The 17,147-nt window shown below is 41.5% G+C and overlaps 1 protein-coding gene across 2 annotated transcripts in view; it reads left to right on the top strand.

The window, feature by feature from the left end:
- ARHGAP19 (Rho GTPase activating protein 19) overlaps positions 1-17,147 on the top strand; it is a 98,355-nt gene that overhangs the window by 77,733 nt on the left and 3,475 nt on the right. The window contains exons 9-11 of one of the 2 annotated variants that reach the window (XM_030202873.1): positions 578-676; positions 7,360-7,470; positions 16,858-16,935. In XM_030202873.1, the coding sequence (XP_030058733.1) occupies positions 578-676; positions 7,360-7,470; positions 16,858-16,935 (288 nt within the window). Of the gene's footprint in view, positions 1-577; positions 748-7,359; positions 7,471-16,857; positions 16,936-17,147 lie in introns of those variants that run through there. The other variant, XM_030202874.1, reaches the window with a different exon arrangement.

Raw genomic sequence — 17,147 nt, 5'->3', positions numbered from 1 at the left:
TTTTCCTAAATAACTCTTTCATAATATCCAGTATATAGCCTTTCTCTGCAGTATTCCCAGTGGCAAACAGCTGGCTGGAGATATGGAATATACAATTTTATAAGTGTATGGGGGAGGGGGGGGGGTGTTTTTGAGGTGTGGGTTGATTTAAGCTCTGTCTACCATTTATTCACCTCCTCGTCCCCAAAATCAGTTGTGCTTGCATTTTTGAGTAATTCAATTGATGTTGATGTATATTTCATTCCTGAGGAATGTTAAGTTTATGAAAACTTATCCACTCTAACCATGTATTGATCATCACTGATATGCAGGCGTTATTCCAACATGTGAATAATACGCTTCAAAAAAAAAAAAAAAAAGAAAACACTCTGAAAATCATAGCATATGCATAATTTTAATCCATCAATTTGAAAACAGAAGTAAAACATATTGGGAGCAGTAAGAAAAATCATCCTCGGCATAATTCCCAAAAGATGGCAAGAGCCAAGAAACGTGCAAGATCTAAACAGTAGTAGTGTTATTTTAAAGGGAAAATGAACAGTAAATATGTTTTTTTTTTGTCTTCTCTCTTTTTAAGTTTACCAAGCAGCCAGGTGCCAGCACTCCTGTTTCTGACACACATACTCCTGTAAACAAGAAGCATGCTCGCTCACGGTCATTCAGCGGGCTCATCAAGGTAAACCCCTCATAAATTTGGAAACATAAAACATAGGGCAGTGGTTCCCGAACCTGGTCCTGGAGGCACCCCAGCCAATCAGAGTTTCAGGATATCCACTATGAATATTTATGAGAGAGATTTGCATGCAGTGGAGGCAGTGCTTACAAATCTCTGTCATGAATATTCATTGTTGATATTCTGAAAACCTGACTGGCTGGGGTGCCTCCAGGACCAGGTTTGGGAACCACTGACATTAGGGTGTGGAAGTCTTGTAAGTAGAAATTATTTTTTCTTCTCATATTAATTGTCCTGTTTTCATGCAGTAATTTGCTCTTTTGTGAGTGCTTCTATCATTTTAGCTTTCTCAGTTCATTTTGTGCAGAACAAGCACTTTAGCATCCCATGATTATCCAGGGAAGGAATCCCATCTCAGCACAGATGGAGGGGTAGGCCAGCAGTTTTATGTCAAGGTTTGATAAGTTTCTGTAATTAGAGTATTATAGCAAAGCTGCTTTGATTTTGATAGCATTTAAAGCGACTTGCACACCTGTTCCAGTCCAGTTGGTGTTCATACGGGATTGATTTTAACTAGCTGAGCTGGTGGCCTAGAAAATTAACAGGTATCTAGAACTAATCTGTAGACTGTACCAGTTAAATGACTTGAAACCCTAATGCACACTATGCTTAGCTGCATTTTAGGCTGCAGTACAATTAGGTGACATGCAGATTTTGCCAGAAAACAGAGCTAGTTTAGTTCTGTTTCATAATACAAGTATTGGCATTCATGTAAAAGAACAACAAATAAAACTCCAAATATGCATTGTTAATTTTTCCCTTCTTAACAGGAATCTTACATCCCTTTCATGCCTACTAGTTGGAAGAAAAATTGTAAAATGAATGAGAAGTTGGTTGAACAATAGAACTCAGTGATAGTCGGCGGTATTCACTCTGCTGAAGGGAGATGACTAGTCAGGCGCTCCAAGGATCAATGCAAGGCCCAGCCATCCTCGGTATAAGGCACATTATGGAAGGGTTAGAAGGAAAAATGCACATATTTGCAGATGATATAAAAATGTGCAAAAATAGATATGGCAAATGGGGTAAATAAGATTAAAAAAACACTTTTAAAAAAATGTTTAGAAAGTTCATAAATATGGCAACTACATTTTAAGAATTATATTTATTGTGACACTTAAACCGCCGTCTGGGGCATGCACAGGCTAGGAGTCACAGCTCAGGGTGTAGCATGGAGGGAAAGAGGCATCCCTTCTTTCTTCTGGCCTTGCAGTCACTAAAAGGAACCATTTCTTCAAGTGGAATTAGGCTGAATGAAGCTCAAAACAGTTCAAATCCAGGCCAGGTTTTTATTCCCACATTCCATCTGGTAAACAAGACAGTCACATGAAAATCAGTGGCCTCAATAATTTTCTCCAGCATTGTTACTCAGGCAGTATGGCAAAACTCATAAAAACAGTTCTCCAAAATCTCATTCACTACATTGTCTTTACTGGGCCAGGTGCTTTACCTTCAAAACCATTGCACCGAGCTTTTCAGCTTTGTAAGTGCCTCAGCTGCATGCGCTGATATCTGTTCTGCAAGAACCACTCATTAGCAACACTGCCTTAGCTCCCAACTCCAGTTCATTGCATTGTTGGCATTTTTCCTCACCAAGCTCTTTTTAAATGGCTGCTGCCCCTTGCACAGCTCTGCTCCAGTGGGGCTTTTCCCTGAGCAAAGAGGAAGGCCCCACCTGTTTCCTTTCACTTTGGAGAACCCTCCTCTGGGCAAGCAGCAAAGCAAAACAAGAACATTCAATAATTGCTTCCTTCAGAACAAAACATAATGTCCAAAATTAAACCATAGGCTGGAGTCTTTTTTTTTGTTTTCATCAACTTTTCCCTCATTTAACTCATGACCAGGGTGACAAAGCACATTTTCAGAATCCCTTAAAGCAGCAGCAAACACTCCTGAGGTCCAGATTAGCTTCTGGTCTCTGCATGCAAGCTGTGCCACACTGCTTCTCTGACTTATTTCATCTGGGGCATTTTCTCTGCTGCAACTGCTCACATAAGCTATGCCCCTCCTCCTTGCAGCCAACTCTGCAGAGCTAGGTCAGAGGGTTTCTTTTGACTGGGGCTCCTGACAACTATATATCCCAGGAAACCTAATTCCTCCCCAGGGATTCAGCTTGCTATGGGTTTGACAGCCTATTTGCCCCACCCCACCCTCAGCTGTCAGTGACTCTGGGCAAGTCACTTAACCCTCCATTGCCCCATGTAAGCCGCATTGAGCCTGCCATTGATGCAGGAATTACCACTATTGTTAGCAGAATCTGTGGTACTTCAGGAGTCAAACACCACACACCAGAATGAGAGAGAAGTCTTCTTTATTTGCCAGCAAACAAAGTAGGACATCAGCGCTAGACCCCTCCTTTTCTTCAGCTCTCTATGTCTTGTGTGTCTCGTCTCTGGATCCTGTCTCTGCTTCTTCTCGTCTCTCTGTGTCTTGGCTCTCCTGTCTCTTCTCTTCTCTAACGTAAGCTGCTTCTGTTCTCATTTATATATGGTCCTAAACCCCTCTAGCCCCCCTTTGTCACCAGATGGTAAGGAATAGATTGATTACCCTGTCTTGAACAAATTATCTCTACACATTTACTCAAAATATCAGTTACATAGGTTTGAGATATTTCCTAAACTGACCTATGACCTGGGGCCTCTCAAACTAGACAATGTGGCACCTATCTCCTGCATTTTATTATTATTAAATTCCCAGTTAACTTCATAACTTAAACTGTTAACTGGACTCTGGCATTCATTAAGGGGCCAATCTTGCTTAATGGCACACAGACATGGTTTGTTATTACTTTCAGGAGACCAGTCCTACACTTAGCTATAATCCATCAAGGAGAAGAGTTGACTTTTCCTGACCTCTTTCACCTAGCTAGGACTGTGGATAATTCAAACCAGATGATGACCTCTTAAACTGCAGACAAATCTCACTTGAAAGTCAGACATTGAATTGAAAAGGTATTTTACATAGAGAAATAGAACTTATTAATTAAACAGAATAAAACATATTTTAAAATAAGCAGAAATCAGAATTCCTTATAAGACAAAATCTAAATTATCTAGAATTATTTAAATCTAAACTATCTCCTTCTAAACAGCATTCAGCCTAATCTTTTAAAACTGCCTGCTTGCTAATCCCCTCGAGTGTCAGTATGCCTTACTTAGAATGGCATCCAGATGTGGTTTATTATGCCTTTGAACTAGCATTAACAATCCATCACTCAAAAAGGGACAAAGAAAGTTTCATTTCTCTCTGACCTTTCTAACCTCTAGTCTAGCAAAAGCTAGACTTTTGAGTAATTAAAACCAGATGGCATTCTACCACTTTACAGGACTGAACCAAAATTAAACAGAATTAACAAATTAATATGATTTCTCTGTCCACGCTGCCTCACCATGAGTGGGAAAGCGCGGGGTACAAATGTAAAAAAAAAAAATACAATTTCCATGTTCCCCCTGGTGGGCAGGGGGAAACGGCAACTCCTGTTTGGAGGGGAGGGAGACAAACAGGACAATTGCACATTTTCGGCTTCCACCGAAAACACACAGTCTGTTTCAGCCGAAACTATGGTGTGGTATCTTTAGGAAGTTGGAAGATTGGGCATCAAATGACAGATCAGATTTAATGTGGACAAGTGCAAACTGATACACATTGGGAAGAATAATCCAAATCATAGTTATTTGATGCTAGGTTCCATCCTAGGAGTTGGAACCCAAGAATAAGTTCTAGGTGTCATCGTGGACAATACACTGAAAGCTTCTGCCCAGTATGGCAGTGGCCAAAAAAGCAAACAGAATGCTAGGAATTATTAGGATAGGGATAGAAAATAAGACAATTAATATTATACCTCTGTATTGCTCTATGGTGTGACTACACCTTGAGCATTGTATGGAAGTCTTGCCATATCAAAGATATAGCAGAAAAAGTTCAAAAAGGGAAACCAAAGTGATTAAATGGATGGAACTCCTCTCATATGAGGAAAGGCTTAAGAGGTTAGGACTCTTCAGCTTGGAAAAGAGACAGCTAAAGGGGAGATATGATAGTGTACAAAATATTGAGTGGTGTAGAACGGGTAAACATAAGTAGGTTTTTTACTTTTTCAAAATATACGAAGGCTTAGGGGGGTACTCAAGGAAGTTGCATGGTACTACTTTTAAAATGACATGAGGAATTATTTTTTCACTTAACAAATAGTTATGCTCTGGAACTCATTGCCAGAGGGTGTGATATCGGCGGTTAGTGCATCTGGGTTGACAAAAATGTTTGGACGAGTTCCTGGAGGAAAATTCCATAGTCTGCTATTGAGAGGCATGGGGAAAGCCACTGCTTATCCCTGGGATCAGTAGCATGAATCTTTCTACTATTTGGGATTCTGTCAAGTATTTGTGACCTGAATTGACCACTGTTGGAAGCAGGATACTGGGCTAGATAGACCATTGGTGTGACCCAGTATGGCTGTTTTTATGTTCTTATGATTTCCCTTTTAGGTGGGTAAGTATTCAGCTACAAAAACTCCTTCCCCCTTCCTAGCTTGCTTTAGGACCCAGTCTATTCTCATTATAAATTAAGACTTTTCTGCTTTATTCAGCAACCTCCCAAATGTCATGTTTTTCCTTTAAATACTGTGGGAACCTCTGGTACCAAATAAACTGAGCTGCTCCTAGCATTTCCTGGGGCTTAGCCAAACACCCCTCACTATGGTAGGGCCCACTTATAAATACCCAAATAACTCCAGTGCTTAACTAGGGATTGTATCGGTTCCCAAAGTAACTCCTGTCATAATTCTCAGGGAATATCAACTTTCCAGGTATGCCCAGGGTAACCATAGCAGTTCCCACTGCCTGCCAGCACAGAGGACTCTCCAAAGGTGTTACAATATAAATCAAAGTCGTGTATTTGGACACGCACATTCAAGGACCAAATATATTCTTAGAGATGAGGAGCTAGCCTCCAAGCAAGAAAGAGATTATAAAGTCATTCCTAACCCCATGGTTGGCAGCTAGTTTTACCAACAGCCAAGGATGAGGAAATCAAAAAAAGAGGAACCAGAAGCTAGTCCAGATAATCAGGTCTTTGCTGCTTCTAAAATGTTGTAAGCCAAGTGTCAAAAAGCTCAACATGGCCATGTTTCGGCTGGCATGCCTTCGTCAGGATCCTTATCAACCACAAAGTATAACAACAGTGTAATAGACATTGAACTGAGAGATGTAGCGTGGCAACACCAACATGCTGATAGTTTGATGTTCGGTTTTGCCACTCTACATCTCTCAGTTCAATGTGATTTACACTGTACCAGTCTTCGTTGTTATGCAATTGTTTTTGTGGTTGATAAGGCACCTGACGAAGGCACACCAGCTGAAATGCAGCCGTATCGAGCCTTTCGACACTTGGCTTACAGTATTTTAGAAGCAGCAAAGACCTGATTATTTGAACTATAGCTTCGGTTTCTTCTTTTTTTTTATTTCTTCACCCTTGGTGGTTGACTTTATATGCATTCGTGAGGTTTGGAGTTTCTCCTCCTTTTTGTTCCTTGTCAGCTAATTTTACCAAGCAATTAAGACAAGAAATAATAGTGCGGAAAGAGAGGAATCACTAGTATTAAATGAAAGAAAGGAAATGTATGCTGCTTTTAACTCCTGACCCTTACTCACTTGTTCAGAACTCATGTTTTATCATTCCCACCTTAGTAATTAATTTCCTTATCCCTTATTTGTCCTGTTTGTCTATCCTAATTAGATTGTAAGCTCTGTTGAGCAGGCACTGTTTCTTCATGTCCAGTGTACAGCGCTGCGTACGTCTAGTAGCATTATAGAAATGATAAGTAGTAGTAGTAGTGGAAAACTGTTGCATTCTGAAGATGACATCTATAAAGAAAAATTAACAAGCTTGGAGGTTGTTCAAAGGAGGGTCACCAAAATGGTGCCTGGCTCTTCCTCTAAGCAATGCACAGAGAGGCTGTAGTTGCTAAATATATACATGCTAGAAGAAAGAAGAGAAAGGAAATAGATGATATTTCAAATATCTAGCAGTAGATAACGTACCAAAGGTAATTTCCACAGAGTACAAAATCTAATAAGTGGTCATCGTAAGCAATCGAAGAAGGAGAGACAAAAAAAAAAAAAGGTAAGAAAATACTTTCATTGGGAACATGATGGACACCTGGCACATACTTACAGCAGAAGCTATAGGAGTCAAAACAGTGACATGCATGGGCCAGAAACAAAAGGATATTATTTATTTATTTAATAATTTGTTATATTTGTATCCCACATTTTCCCACCTATTTGCAGGCTCAATGTGGCTTACATAGTACCGTAAGGCGTTTGCCAAGACCGGTAGAGAAGGTGATATTGTGGCCGAATAAGGTCCGTTTGTTTCAGGCACAATGAGGTCAAAGAGAGGGAAGGTTAAATAGTTGTGGAAGGATGGAGAAAATCGCAGATTGATATAACAGCACTAAAGAAACAAATGGCCAGACTGAATGAACTGAATGATTTACCATGTTCATTTCTACCTGTCAATTGTTGGTTCATCAGCTTGCTACACTGTTGCCATAGAAATACTAGCTTTATGCACACACTTCATGTCCTTTGGTATTCATCATTCTTCTTTGATTTCTTTTCCTGATCTAGCGCAAGGTTTTGGGGAATCAGGTAATCCTGGAAAAGAAAACCAGAAATGTGAGTTCAGAATCTTCCACAACTGGAGAAACAGAAGATACTAGCAAAGAAAATTTGCATCTGGTAAGTGCTTGCTACACCTGGAGGCTCATTTTCAAAGCACTTAGACTTATAAAGATCAATAGGTTATTATCAGGCTCATTTTCAAAAGAGAAAAACATCCAAAAAGTGGCATAAGTCTGCATTTGGACGTTTTTCTCACAAAAACGTCTAAATCAGCATTTTCAAAACCTTTTTGGACGTTTTTCTCCGAAGTCCTTCAGAAGTGTGTCCAAATCTCAAGGGGGAGTGCCAGGGGCATGTTCAGGGCAGAACTTGGGTGTTACTAAGACTTAGATGTTTTTCAGCCATAATGGAACAAAACAAAACCGTCCAGGACTAAAACTTAAGACGTTTTGAGGTAGACCTGTTTTTTATAACGACTAAGGCAAAGGTGCCCTAAATATCCAGATGATCACTGGAGGGAATCAGGAATGACCTCCCCTTATTCCCCCAGTGGTCACTAACCCCCCCCCCCCCCCCCCCAAATTGTGAAGAAAAACATTACTTGCCAGCCTCTGTGCCACCCTCAGATGTTATACTCAGGTCCATCAGAATAGCATGCAGGTCCCTGGAGTAGTCTAGTAGTGGGTGCAGTGCACTGCAGACAGGTGGACCCAGGCTCCTACCTCCCCCTACCTATTACACTTGTGGAGGAAACAGTGAACCCTCCAAATCTCACCAGAAACCCACTTGTACCCACATATAGGTGTCCCCTTCACCCATTAGGGCTATGGTAGTGGTGTACAGTTGGGGATAGTGGGTTTTGGGTGGCTTAGCAGACAAGGTAAGGGAGCAATGGTGAGATGTGTACCTGGGAGCATTTTACGAAGTCCACTGCAGTGCCCCCTAGGGTGCCCTATTGCTTTCCTGGGATGTCACTTTTCCATTATTCTACCTGATGCCAAGCTTTCTATTTTTATAACATCTGAGCCTTGTGTCTATTGTTTATCAGTAGATTTGGGCTTTGAAGTCAGATCTGTAGATAAAAAGGTGGTCTTATTACATATATCTAAATACCAGAGTGCTATTTTTCCATACTTTACAGCAAGAGTGTACATTCCCTAATTACCTGCCCCAATGCAACTGAAGCTTTTACCTCCTCAGTGCATGTAAATGGTTTCATCCCTGTGTGGATTCTCTGATTTATTTATTTATTCAGAACATTTATACCCCGCTCAATACCACTAAAGTAGCCTCAAAGCGGCTTACAATGAACTGAGGAAACAAAATTACAATTTCAATGATAGGGGGCAGAAGGATCAGAGGGAGAAGGGAAGGGAAATGCACTGTAAGTTAATGGCCAGATTAGGAGAGGTACATCAGGACAGGTGTAAAAGGCTGTGAGAGGCTTTCTTTCCAACCAAAGCTTTTACCACACTCAGAACATGTAAATGGTTTCACACTATTGTAGATTTTCTTGTGTATTGTGAGGTCTGCCTAAAGCCTTTACCACACTCAAGGCATGTATATTGTTTCACTGCAACATGGATTCTCTGGTGGACTGTGAGGCTGTCCTCAATGACGCTTTTACCACACTTTCTATATGCAACTGTTGTAACTTCAAAATGGATTCTATGGTTCATTGCTAGACCAGTCCACCAGAGAATCCATGTTGCAGTGAAACAATATACATGCCCTGAGTGTGGTAAAGGCTTTAGGCAGAAGGCAGACTTCACAAAACAGAAGAAAATCTACAATAGAGTGAAACCATTTCCTTGTTGGACCTTGGACACAACCTTGAAGATTCAGAAAACTCCCATTTTATGGTAAACTTAGTGCATTTGGCTTATACCATCACTAGATATAACAATTTCTGTGTCGCCCTTAGTTGTGAAGTTCATGTGGGACTTCCTTCATTTGAAGCCTCCTATAAAGCTTTTTGCAGCGTTATGAGGTCTGAAACTGGTATTACTATCTATATAAATAAATCCCACCTTGAACGTTCTGAAGCTCCCTCCAACTGTGGCAGTGAAGTCCTGAACTGCTGTAGTCCTCCTGGCTATTCGGACTACTCAGCACCGCCCTCAGCCACGCCCCATCTGCGACCTACGCCACGCCCCAACTGGACATAAAAAGCACCATGAACGTTCTGAACCACACTTTGAAGCTTTGTATGTTCGAAGCTCTGTAACCACTTTTAACCCCAGTACATCTGGGCGCCGCCATGATGAGCGTCACACCAATAGGAATACAGGAGCGTCTGAGGCGAAGGCGTCAGTCGCCGTTGCCACGCGTCATGCACCTATCAAAGAAAAGAAGGGGCGGACCTACGGCTCACTCTAGGCCACGCCCCACTCACGCGTCATGCACCTATCAAAGAAAAGAAGGGGCGGACCTACGGCTCTAGGCCACGCCCCACTCCTCAATTCAACCAATAACAGTGCAGCTGCTTCAACCCCCCCCCCCCTGCTCCGCCTCAATTTCTTTTATCAGCCAATGTTCCTTTTACATAATTCTACAACAGAGCCTGCCAGTTCCCTCCCGCTCCGCTATTCAAATTCTGGACCAAGGCTTCTCTCTGGCGACGAGGTGGGCGCGTTGCAGCTTTACATGCTGCAGCTCCGGTAAGGGGGTTTCACTGAGCTCTGCATCACTTGCCACTTATTTTCCTGCTGCTTTATGGAACTCCTTCAGGTTTTGGAGGGGGGGAGGCGCAATGGCACCCTGTCGGGGGGGGGGGGGGGGGGGGAGACAGGTCAGCGGTTGTGACTTCGGCAGGGGCGTGGCAGCAGGGGTCGGACCTCAGACTACACAGGCGGAAGGGGTCCTCACACCACACAGGAGGGGGAAAATAAACATGAGGGAGTGGCCATACGGAGGATGAGGTCCACAACGGCTGTTCACACCACAGATGGGGGGGGAGGGGGTCCTGACACCAAAGACGAACGGCGGATCAAGACACCTGACAGGAGGGGTGGAGGGAGACCTGTGAGCACAGCGACTGACAGTATGGGGGAGGGGTCCTGCGACCACACAGCGGAAGAGGCAGGGGGAGCGGGTCTACCCAACACAGAGAGGCAGGGGGGAGGTATCTCTGTCACACGCACAATCTCTCTCTCTCTCTCTCTCTCTCACTCACTCACAGTCAGTGTCTCTCTTACTCTTATACACTGTCTACAACACACCCTATGTCTCACACTATCACATTCACTCTCTGTCACACAGTCACTCTCAAACACTCTCAATCTCATACACTCGATCTCACAGACAGTATGTGTATCGTACACGTACTCTCTCACACTGTCTCACATACACAGTCTCTCAAACACTGTATCTGTGTGAAACACTCTCTCACACTCACTGTGCCTCACATACGCACTCGCACACACTCAATGTCACACACACATACTCTGTAACAGACACACGGACACTCTCACACACACTCTATGAAACATACACACTCCCAGGAAAACCTTGCTAGCGCCCGTTTCATTTCTGTCAGAAACGGGCCTTTTTTACTAGTAACTGATAAAAGCCCCTTTCAAAGCGGCAGATTGACTTTTTTTCGCAACTCATTTTTAAGACATTTCTCTATGCAGTTTGTCTAAATCTCAAGGGGTGGCATGTTGGAGGCGAGTTTTGGGCGGGACTAGGACGGGCTTACAATTTGAACGTTTTTCTGCAATAATGGAACATTGTAAAAACATCCAGGACAAAAAATAGGACTTTTTGGCTAGTCCCGTTTCAATAACAACTAAGTACCAAAAGGGTGCTCAAACTGACCAGATGACCATTGGATGGATAAAGGCATAACCCCCACTTAATCCCCAGTGGTCAATGACCCCCCTAAGAGGTGAAAATGAAAGTACATACCAGGATCTATGACAGCTGCAGATGTAATGGCCATTCCTCTTAGTGCAGCAAGCAAGGTCCCTGGAGTGGCCTAGTGGTCAGTGCAGTGGACTGTAGAGAAGAAGACCCAGGCCCATATACCACTCTAACTAGTACACTTGTAGTACAAAGTGTGAGCACCCCAAATACCACAAAAACCCCCAAACCCACCTCCCCGCTCCCCCCGTTTTCTATTTCTGTTGATGGCTCTCTCATTCTCCCTGTCTCCTCAGCTCGAAACCTTGGGGTCATCTTTGACTCTTCTCTCTCCTTCTCTGCTCATATCCAGCAGACCGCCAAAACCTGTCGTTTCTTTCTTTACAACATCCGTAAAATCCGCCCCTTTCTTTCCGAGCACTCTACCAAAACCCTCATCCACACCCTTGTCACCTCTCGTTTAGACTACTGCAATCTGCTTCTTGCTGGCCTCCCACTTAATCACCTCTCCCCTCTCCAGTCGGTTCAAAACTCTGCTGCCCGTCTCATCTTCCGCCAGGGTACGCTTTACTCATACTACCCCTCTCCTCAAGACCCTTCACTGACTCCCTATCCGTTTTCGCATCCTGTTCAAACTTCTTCTACTAACCTATAAATGTACTCACTCTGCTGCTCCCCAGTATCTCTCTACACTCGTCCTTCCCTACACCCCTTCCCGTGCACTCCGCTCCATGGATAAATCCTTCTTATCTGTTCCCTTCTCCACTACTGCCAACTCCAGACTTCGCGCCTTCTGTCTCGCTGCACCCTACGCCTGGAATAAACTTCCTGAGCCCCTACGTCTTGCCCCATCCTTGGCCACCTTTAAATCTAGACTGAAAGCCCACCTCTTTAACATTGCTTTTGACTCGTAACCACTTGTAACCACTCACCTCCACCTACCCTCCTCTCTTCCTTCCCGTTCACATTAATTGATTTGATTTGCTTACTTTATTTATTTTTTGTCTATTAGATTGTAAGCTCTTTGAGCAGGGACTGTCTTTTTTCTATGTTTGTGCAGCGCTGCGTACGCCTTGTAGCGCTATAGAAATGCTAAATAGTAGTAGTAGTAAAATACCTATTGTATCCACATATAGGTGACACCTGCAGGCAATAAAGGCTATTGTAGTGGTGTACGGTTGAGTACAGTACATTTTTTTGCTATTCCCGGAGGGCTCACCATACAATTCAAGAGGGTTATGATGTGATGTGTACCTTGGACCTTTTTTTTTTTATTATTATTATTTTATTTATAAATTTTAATCACATTACAAGCATCAAAAACTTGAGTAGGAAAATCAGAAAGAAAACTTTTATACAAGAGTATATACTTAAATATTGTAATAAGTAAAAAAAAAAAAAAAAAAAAAAAGAGTTTTATATCTTGTCTTAGACCACCAAAAGTAGGAGGGTTGGTTAATTATATTTAGGAGAGAATCATAATACAAAAGAAAAAAATCACAAAGAAAGGCTTAACGATATATCCACTGTATAATTATCCACTTATCCCTGGAACCTATACTAGATTTCTCCAAAGAGTTTCATGAGAATTTTTTCTGATCGATAAATTGTTTTAAGTGAACAGGATTAAAGAAAAGATATTTAACACCCAGATATTTTATGTTGCATTTACACGGATAATTCAAATTAAAGGTAGCTCCCAAAGCCAAAATAGCTGGTCGCAGTGCTATAAATTCTTTTCTTCTGGCCTGTGTCAGTTTGGTAACGTCTGGGAAAACCCAGATCTTCCCTCCATATACCTTGGACCTTTTATGTGAAGTTCATTGCCGTGCCCCTAGGCTGCCTCACTGCTTTGCTGAGATGTCTGTGTGGCCCGTCCAATAAGACTGCTGGCCCCCAGACATCCCATTGGCTTGTTTTTTTGTGTGTGTGTTTTTTTTCCCTTTGACGTTTTTGTTTTGTCTGAAAATGGCCCTAAAAGATGCGCTGAGCACAAAAATGTATATTACACATCTTTTTTGAGATACGGTGACCAGAATTGAATACAGTGCTCAAGGTGAGGTCATACCACGAAGCGATAGAGAGGCATTGTAATATTCTTTGCCTTATTTTCTATCTCTTTTTAAATTCCTAGTATTTTTTGGCTGCTAAGCAGCACATTTCAACGTGTTGTCCACGATGACATCTAGATCTTTTTTTGGGGTGTTGACTCCTAGAATGAAACGTAGCATCAAGTTACTATGATTTGGATTATTCTTCCCAATGTGCATCACTTTGCATTTGTTCACATTAAATTTCATTTGCCATTTGAATGCCCGGTCCTCAAATCGCCCAAGACCTCCTGCAATTACTCTCACTCCGCATGCGATTTAACAACTTTGATAGTGTTATGTCATCTACAAATGTAATCACCTCACTCATCGTTTCCATTTCCAGATCATTTATAAAATGTTAAATAGCACCAGTCCCAGTACAGATCCCTGGGGCAGCCCACTATTCACCTTCCTCCATTGAGAGAAATGGCCATTTAACCCTACCCTCTGTTTTCTACTTCACATGCTCCCAATCCAGAAAAGAACATTGCCTCTCATCCCATGGCTTTCTAATTTTCTCTGGAGTCTCTCATGAGGGATTTTGTCAAAAGCTTTCTGAAAACCTAGATATACTAGATCATCTGTCTCACCTTTTTCTGCATGGTTATTCACTCCTTCAAAGAAACAAAGCAAATTAGAGAGGCAAGATTTCCCTTGGCTGGATCCTTCGGTAAATTGTTTTTTTTTTATAGTTTCTGTCATTGTGCCCAGCACGGGCATCAGGCTTACTGGTCTGTAATTTTCCCAGATCACCCCTGGAATCCTTTTTTAAAAATTGACCACTGACAATTTTAATAATAGATTACAGATCACTAATAGTAGATCAGCAATTTCATGTTTGAGTTCTTTTAGTACCCTGGGGTGTATAACATCCGGTCTGATGATTTACTACTCTAACTTGTCAATTAGGCTCACTATTAGAGAATGACACGGGGACAAAGTTTGTCCTCGTCCCCATGGGTTCTGTCTCTGTCCCTGCCCCATCCCTGCAGGCCATGTCCCTGCCCCATCCCCTCTCCATCCCCATGGGCTCTGTCCTATCTGCAGAAGTCTCAATTATGATTTTATATTTAAATCTTTTTATTAAAGTATAAAAAGGAACAATATGCTGTGCAACTATTGTATATAAATTACAAATAGAAAACAATAATAACAGCGAGCAGCTATAATGACCCTCCTCACCACCACCCTCTACCCTTCCAACCCCAACAATAGCTGATTTCTACTATCCCAAAGAATCCTAATCCACCCTGTTACAATGTCCAGGGGTACAAAATACAACCCGTTCTGTATGCCTTAGAGGAGAGAAATATGCCCTATGAAGCACTGTTATGATTTTTTAATCTGTGGATGAATAAGAAGTCATCAACAATCTCAGGATTCAGTCTAGTTCTCCTGTCTTCCACAATCCTTCCTCCAATAGAAGGTGTCTTCCTAGAAGATATGCTGGTAGCAGGATGTACAGGACCCCCGTGCAGATTTTCCTAGTTGTGGCCAGCATGTTTTTCCAAAAAAATCAAAATATCGTTGTCTGCATCACTCAAATAACAGTCCAGTTCATTAACAGGCTTCAAAGTAGAAAATGACACAGGGACAAAGTTTGTCCCCTTCCTCGTGGGCTCTGTCCCCATCCCGTCCTCGTGGGTTCTGTCCCCATCCCCGTGGGATCTGTCCCTGCCCCGTCCCCGCAAGCTCTGTCCCCGTCCCCATTCCCACTGTTACTGCGGGTCCCCATCCCCGTGTCATTCTCTACTTACTATTCTTCCAGGTTCACCAAGATTTGTTTCAATTTTTCCATATCATCACCCTTGAAAACCATTTCTGGCATAGGTCAATCTTGCTACTTAAGTAAAACCTGAAACAAATAATTCATTCAGTCTCTCCACTATGGCCTTGTCCTCACTGAGTGCCCCTTCTACTCCTTGATGATCTAATGGTTCCACTGATTCCCTTTACAGGTGTTAATATGTGCTTCTAATATACCTGATAAAGTTATTACTATGAGTTTTTGCCTCTGTGGCAAGTTTCTCTTCAGATTCTCTTTTAACCTTATCAATGTATTGCATCTAACTTGCTAGTGCTTATGTTGATTCTTGTTTTCTTCATTGAGATCCCTTTTCCATTTTTTGAAAGATGTTCTTTTGGCTGTATTATCCTCTTTAACTTCACCTTTTAACCATGCTGACTGTCATTTGCTCTTCTTTCCACCTTTTTTAATACGTGGAATACATCTGGTTTGGGCTTCCAAGATGGTATTGTTAAGCAATGTTCATGCCTGATTTAAGTCCTATCCTTTGTGGCTGCTCCTTTTAGCTCTTCTTTTTTTAACTATTTTCATCATTTTATCATAGTTGCCCTTTTGATAGTTAATGCTGGTACAGTATATTTTCTGTGTATACTTACTTCAGTTATTAACACAAATTTGATTGTGTTATGATCAGTTTCCCAATGGACTTAACACCATTACCTGTTCCACTAAGTTCTGCATTCCACTAAGACTAGATCTAAAGTAACTCCCCCTTCTGGACCAGTTGCTTAAAAAAGCAGTTATTCATTTCTTCTAAGAATTTTACCTCCCTAGTATTTCTTGATTCAACATTTATCCAGTCAATATTGGGGTCATTGAACTCAAACAAGGATTGCTGTATTAGAGTGGTGGAATAAACACAACTACTGAATCAGCTACCACTCAGATATAGGATGACCTGCAGAGTCACTGGAAAAGTTGGAGAAAAAGATCTCAGTGGGAACACACACACCCTGCCACACAGGAAAAAATCACTATCATGGATCTAAAAAAAAACAACCCAAAAACATCCGTCTAATATTAAAAAAAAAACCCCACACACACTCATAGATTGAATTGAATGTATTCATCATAAGGCAATAAGCAACATTTCCATGTCATTCAAGAAAATAATCAGATTTGCCCATCTTTCAAAAATAATCAAGAAAAGTAGAACACTTAATGTACATTAGTCAACAGTGTTCCAATTCATGGTGCTCCTAAGTAGACAAAAAAATGTCTGAAGTTCTAGTTCACTGGAGTCCTTGTAATATTGGCCTAACGGTAAACTCGAAAGTCTTTCCTACAGCAACAACTGATATACCTACTTCAAATATACAGTAATTCATGTACAGATTGTTTCATTGTCTGTAACAAGAGTGCCCTGTTTTGCCTATCAAGCACCATCAAGGTGGTCTACAAATTTGACTGTGCTCATTCACGGATACAGAAAGTGGAAAGGGACAGATGTGTTAACTGTAAGAAAAATTAACCTGACCTACCCTAGTAAAGAAACTAGAGATCATGACAAGCCATAACCAGATCATGTTACTGAATACTCCCCTAGAATATACTAACTCACACATCTCTAATCTGAACAAGTACTGTATATCTAATCTAATAACGTAAGCTATCACTAACTGTAACTGATCTTCTGATTTCAACGTAAGTCACATAGAACTCAGTGCTCGACTCGGACGAGTATGGGATATAAATCCAATAAAGTAAAGTACGGTGATGTCATTGTTAATGTACTTACAGAGATCCCAAGAATCTTCAGCAGCCTACATTACACGTGCAAGGCTTAAATTATCAGAAGATGGCCATGGCAAGAAAGAGGTAAGAACTTTCAAAACTAATCTTCATACCACACAGAATTATAAAATCCTATTGCACATAGTTGGCATTATTGTTTATGGATTAAATAGCGATTGGGAAAATTATAATGTTTCACTTTCATTAATTAATTTATTTGATTTTATAATCTATGCTTCCAGAACAGAAAAACAACAAATATTTAGGACTATGCATAGGCAAAAACAAAGTTGGCT

The sequence above is a fragment of the Microcaecilia unicolor genome, chromosome 5, assembly GCF_901765095.1.
Source record: "Microcaecilia unicolor chromosome 5, aMicUni1.1, whole genome shotgun sequence".
NCBI lineage: Eukaryota > Metazoa > Chordata > Amphibia > Gymnophiona > Siphonopidae > Microcaecilia > Microcaecilia unicolor.
Note: the sequence above shows the minus strand (reverse complement) of the source record. Positions and strands in the feature narration are given on the sequence as shown.